Here is a 5,883-nt window from a genome sequence, read left to right as displayed (position 1 = left end):
TACTATTCCTACTTTTCTCCACATTATTTAATCACTGGGAGTCCTGTTGGCTGGAACTCGGAAGCGGGGCTGTCACTACCCTCCTTATAAGCTGGTTTGAGGATACAGTGGTAATAGTGCTCGATATTTATTGTTAATTTCTCTTCCCCTTAAAGAACTGCGCCATGAGCATTTGGCTTCTTTAATTCTGGACTCCCGACAAGATTTCTCAGTTACTGTTTAGAACTGTTTTCAGGGTATAGAGGTAATATTTTGGACAGCCAGCAAAAGCCATGTAGTAGAGCTAATCTGTCTTCCACCCCTGGTAAAACCTGGAACCTCTTCCTGCTTCATTAAGCAAGTGAAAAACTGGGTTGGGAGGAATATGTAGGCTTGTGCCAAGAGCAACAACAGGACGCCATCCTGTCAATTTGGAGGCTCCTGAAGACCCAACTGTATGACACGGTCACTTGGCTGATGAGGAGGAAGAAGCTGTTGTTATGACACAGAACACAAATTGAACCAAATAAGAACTGACAACTTTGCAAAGCCATATTTCAGCCAGCCCACCAAACTTTCAAACATGCTTTCAAAATGTGCATGTGACCCCACAGATGGATTCTACCTTTCATCTAGGAAGGAGTACAGGGGAAGGGTTGAGAAGGAAGAACGCTGAGTTGTCAGAAGAAGAGTAAAGATTGTGGGGTGGCTGGAAAAAAAGCACCCCTGGGTAATAGGTATAGGATCAAAAGGTGAAACACAACATCATACTTAGGAGAGATTGGTGCACCCTACGGCTGCAAAGGATGCAGGAGGGACTGGTGTGAAACAAGGGTAAGGACCAGCATAGGATGTTCTAGGATCTTTTGTACAGAGCCAAGAGATGCTGTGGGAAGTATGCCAGGAGGTGGAGAGAAGTATGCGGGGTGATCGCATGGGCTGCATTTTCCCAGGTGTCTGAGTAGGGTCTGGTCCTTAGGGTTGGCAGTATGACATCTACTTGTGCAAGTGACAACAGAAGAACCAAAAGGACAGTGACCAGTTGGCATTTATTAGTGTAGCTATTGTCTGTCACTGCAGTAAAAGTAGTAGAGGAACCAAGACTTTGTTATCACAAAGAAATAAATAAAGCTTATTTTTAGGAAAATTCTAACCGAGTGGCTGAAATCTAGCAGTAGCACGAGAGGAGCCCAGTCTTGTGTGACAGGTGAAGCTGGGGTAGAAGTCATGATAAATTCTACCTAAAAGGAGTTTCTACTCACTGTCTACCACCCCAGCTCCCTGGCCAGAGCTGGTCATGGCTACAGTTGCAGAATAAAAGGAAACCTAAAAAAAATGCACTAAAACACTTGGGAATACACAGACTTGGATCTATCAGGGTGAGCTGACCATGATCAGACAATCCATGACCCTCACTCCAAAGAGGGTTAGATAGAAGTTTCTCCAGATCGCTTCCGACTGATGTGCTCCAGGTGGGCGTGCTCTGAGGTGTCCAAGTCAATCTCGTACTTGGCTAGGATTTTGAGGATGGGCCTCAGCTTCAGCCACCACTGTTCCTTGGGGATGCGGTGCCTACAGAGAAATGAGATAGATGATGATTTCACCTTTTAGCACCCCAAGTGACTCTATCAAACGCTGATGGGAAGAAGGTGAATAGAAGAGGCTGGACTTTAGGGCAAGAGCTAAGATCTGAAAGAGGTATGACTACCCGTGTTAGTCCCAAGATAAAAGGCAAACAGGCTGGGAAGAGGAGATCCTGAAACTACTAGGGAAGTAGATGTACTCACTCAAAATCCGTCTGGTCCTTCAGCTCAGTCACTGGTTGAAAGACCAGAGCCCTCTTACGCATCCCCAGAACACAGCCCGAGTCTGGCGTGTTGGCAAAGATCCTCCCTGTAATAAAGGATGGTCAATAAGCTTCAGTAATGGGAAGCCAACCTCTGTGGAGGGGGCTTACCTTCTTACCCCACCTACCATTACGGTAACTCTCTTTGATTTTCCCAGACATCCAGTTCATAGCCTTGGCGCCCATCTTAGTGGCAAAATTCCTGTCAAACGGAGTTGGGCTCCCACCCTGAAAAAAGAGTTTTAAAGTTAGAGAGGGAAATACTCTAATGAAGTGGCAGAGACACCCAAACAAAAAGGAAAGAAAAAGGAAAGAAAAGTTCCCAGGTTTATAGCCAGAAACAGGAATCCGGAAGTCTAACTCTGAAAGGAAATCCTGGGACAGTGCTGAGAACCAGGGTGAGTTGGCGTGGCAGATTTGGCCGTTTATCAGGTGTAAGAGCTAACTAATTAGATAAAGGAGTAATTGATCTCACAATTGCCTCTTCTCGCTCCACAGCTGCCAGATCCCATTGTTTACTTCTAGTCTGGCCACTCAGTCACTTCTCTGCCCCTCTTGAGCCTAGCAGCTTTTGTCAGTTGCCATAGTCAGGGACATAGAAGTGTTCCTTGTGAACCGATATGGATGGCCTTAGTAGCACCTCTGAATAGTATAAAACATCATGTACATTTTCTCCAAGCTAAGCGAAAGTAGGTGGGAAATGGGGAACAGATTGTCATACTTTATCGACTTGGATATCCACTACCCATTCCTACAGGGGCTAATAGCAAGCTCATTCAGACTTGAGATACTGGGAATTCTTATGTGGGTAGACAAAGGTCAAATGTCCATACGTAAGCAGGATCAGCTGGAGACACTGAGGATGGGGAAGCCCAAGACCGCTAGTATCATCTGTGAGCGAGGCACACCAGAGGTGGGGACTGAATGTGGATGGTAGAGAGGAATTCATTTCCCCTGGAAGCCCCAGTTCTTGGGGATGGAGCCCAATACCAGCAAGATGCCCAGACTCATTTCCCAGGTTCCTTACAGAGGGCAGCATGGTGTGGTGGGAAGAGCACTGGCTGTCACCCAGGCTTGATGAGTGGCCCTGACAAAATTGTTTCTCCTCTCTGGGCCTCGCTTTCCTCATCTGAACTGGTGGTCCTCAACTAGAGATGATTTTGCCTCCCTGGGGACATTTGGCAATGTCTAAAGACATCTTTTTAGTTGCTACAACTCAGGAGGGAGGTGCTACTGGCCTGTAGTGGGTAGAGTCCAGGGATATTGCTAAAGCACCCCACCATGCACACAACGGCTCCCCACAATAAAGACTTATCCAACCCTGAACAGCAATGGTGCCTAGGCTAAGAAACCCGCCTTCATAAAGAGGATGGACTCATAATCTCTAAGGCCATTTCCAGAGTAAAGATGCTTAGATTCTATGCCAGTACAAGACTGCAGGTTCATGCTCTGTGGTGGCACTGATGGCCCCTAGCAGATTGGAGGCCAGCAGGAGGCCCAGTGGCTACTGGGGGTAAGGCCATCTGGTGAAGGGTGTGACAGGGTGTCTTCCCTACCTGCTGCATGTGGCCAAGCACATTCTTCCTGCTGTCAAAGATGCCCTTTCCCTCCTCAGAGTACAGGTTGAAAATGAAGTCAGTGGTATAGTTCTCGTTGCACTTCTCATTCCTGCCAAGTAGAAACCAAAAGCCTGTGACTTTGGTTATCTCCCTTCCCTCCAGACCCTTTTCTGCTTTTAAGCTTTCTTCTTCCCCTTTTCTGTCTCCTCCCATGGCACAGGTTTTCTGCATTTGTATCCAAATTCCTCAGGGTGTCCCAAACAGATTCAGTCTGTGGGCTAGAGCCAGAGCCTAACTAATTCTCTTCACTCAGGAACAAGCCGTGGATTAGATACCTTAATACCAAGCCCCTCTTCACAGTGGTTTTCATCTTTTGCACCAGATGTTCAACATTTGCCTGAAAACAAGAGAGTAAATCCTAAGCTTGGCTGGGAGCGGAGATAGCTGGGCAGGTGCACAGCGCTCTTGTTCCCCACCAGACCTCCCAGAAGGGGAGAAGGACATGGAAGACAGTTTACAATCCTGTGTCTAATTCCTATAAGAAGTTCAGTGTAGACTGAAATTTAAACAAAGATAGCAGAGGAGACAGAACTGGAAGAGGGCACATCAGAGACAGCTGTGGCAACTGCCAGTTCGCCCTTCCCCTGCTCCCAATGTCCCTTTCCAGGGGTTTCTGGTTCCTGTCCCTCAGAGGGCTGACTCTTGCTCTCAGCATTGGTCCTTAAATGGTTTGCTTGGGTGTGTGGCAGTAATTCACCTGGGAGGAACCAGTTCCTTCATCAGGGCTTTGAGCTGGGGGTAAAGGAGGCAGACTCTCACCTCCATTCCTGGCAGGGGTCGCATAGGTTCTTGGATTAAGGAGTTCCCTCAGCCTTCTGCCCCTCCACTTTGTGGCCTTTTTTTCCTCTAGTGGACTGAGATCTTGGAAAATTAGGATCATACAGTTCCTCTGTGAACAGGAGTCCAAGTTCCCCACCCCTCCAGCCCTGGAAGTGACAGGGAATGGAAGAGTCTGGAAGCAAGGGAAGTCTGAAGGGGTGGCAGGATGCAGTAGAAAGGCTGACTTTCTCTGTTGGTTAAATCCTCTACTCACTCGTTTAAGTTTAGAAAAGGCTTTTAACCTGTCTAAATCTTTCTCATCTGTATCATGGAGATAATGTCTCCTTGCATGTCTGTTTTGAAGCTAAAACGCAAAAACACATGGGAAGGGCTTAGCAACATGCCATCCTTCAAAACCAACACTCCAGACAACAGGAGCCGCGGGCACATGTGAGCTTACACCAGACAATGCCTGCGTGCTGCCCTCTCCCGCCTACTCACAGGGCCCCACACACCAGGCAGCTGTCCTTGTCTTGATCTCGCACAGTTCAGGTTGCTACAGGTACAGTGAGGACAGACGGGGGCAAGGGAGGGCTACAGTACAGGCTCAGGGTAGCCATCTACCTGCAGGTCCCGAATGGTGAAGGGCTCCTCAAAAATATAGGCGGCATCAGCCCCAGCTGCCAGGCCGGCCATGGTGGCCAGGTAGCCGCAGTAGCCGCCCATTGTCTCGATGATGAACACACGCCGTTTGGTGCCTGCTGCTGACTGCTTGATGCGGTCACAGGTCTGGCGAGACAGTGGGTCACAGTTAGAGAGATGGGGCCCGGGCTCTGCTGCCTGTCACTTCTCTGGCCCTTGCCACGACCCCGCTCTGGAATGCTCTCCTCTCCAGGTAGGCCGGGCCGCTAGGCCTGGTCAACTGCTTGCCTTCAGGGGTGGCAGGCACATAGGCCCACCAGGCTGTGGAACCCTTCTCCTCAGAAAGAAGCTGTACTCCTCCTTTCTGTTGCTCAGGGTAGGGAAATTAGGCCCTAGACCCTCAGGAAGGAGAAACCATGGCATGCAGAGTACTGGTGCCTTTCCAGGTTGGAGACGCCCAGGGGAGAATGAGCCCCACACATGTGGTCGAATAAGGCCTGCATAAAGGCCTGTGCATCCAGAAGCACTCTTCAAGCACTCACTTGGTTGGTACCAAAAAAGTGGCTCACTTTCTAGGAGCACATGCAGTCTAGGGGCTGCAGTCCCGGCCAGAGGCCTGGGAGGTAGCAGCAGGGACTCACCGTGCAGATAGTGTTCAGGGCTGTGTCAGCCCCCACACTGAAGTCGGAGCCAGGGACATTGTTGGAGACCGTAGCAGGGATGACCACAAACGGGATGCACAGCTCATCAAACTGCTTCCTGCCCTCCATCAGTTCCAGGCCCCCGGTGTAAGCCTGAGAAGAGTGGCGAGGGCAGCGATGAGGGGAGAGGGAGAGGCGGGGGAGGAGGGGAGGAAATGCGAGGGCACTCACCTCAAAGCCCCCAATGATGACAAGGCCCTGAATGTTAAATTTCGTGATGTTGGCACTAATCTGCTCAAAGCTCTTCTTGGGGAGAGTCCTAGTAGAATAGAGTGGGGCAGGGGTGGGCAATGAGGTGATGGGATTTGGAGAAGGGACAGCAAAATCCAGGGAGAGA

General features: G+C 49.5%; 1 protein-coding gene across 3 annotated transcripts in view; it reads right to left on the bottom strand.

Moving 5' to 3' along the window:
- Positions 1 to 1,009: 1,009 nt before the first annotated feature.
- The window catches only part of PFKM (phosphofructokinase, muscle), a 43,164-nt gene continuing 38,290 nt past the window's right edge, over positions 1,010 to 5,883 (bottom strand). For all 3 annotated transcript variants that reach the window (XM_059402988.1, XM_059402985.1, XM_059402987.1), the window contains exons 16-23: positions 5,718 to 5,805; positions 5,487 to 5,639; positions 4,828 to 4,992; positions 3,720 to 3,781; positions 3,382 to 3,493; positions 1,954 to 2,053; positions 1,767 to 1,872; positions 1,010 to 1,551 (exon numbers count right to left, since the gene is read on the bottom strand). In XM_059402988.1, the coding sequence (XP_059258971.1) occupies positions 1,407 to 1,551; positions 1,767 to 1,872; positions 1,954 to 2,053; positions 3,382 to 3,493; positions 3,720 to 3,781; positions 4,828 to 4,992; positions 5,487 to 5,639; positions 5,718 to 5,805 (931 nt within the window). In that variant the 3' untranslated portion in view covers positions 1,010 to 1,406. The remainder of the gene's footprint in view (positions 1,552 to 1,766; positions 1,873 to 1,953; positions 2,054 to 3,381; positions 3,494 to 3,719; positions 3,782 to 4,827; positions 4,993 to 5,486; positions 5,640 to 5,717; positions 5,806 to 5,883) is intronic.

This window comes from Mustela nigripes, chromosome 6, assembly GCF_022355385.1.
Source record: "Mustela nigripes isolate SB6536 chromosome 6, MUSNIG.SB6536, whole genome shotgun sequence".
NCBI classification, from domain to species: Eukaryota; Metazoa; Chordata; class Mammalia; order Carnivora; family Mustelidae; genus Mustela; species Mustela nigripes.
Note: the sequence above shows the minus strand (reverse complement) of the source record. Positions and strands in the feature narration are given on the sequence as shown.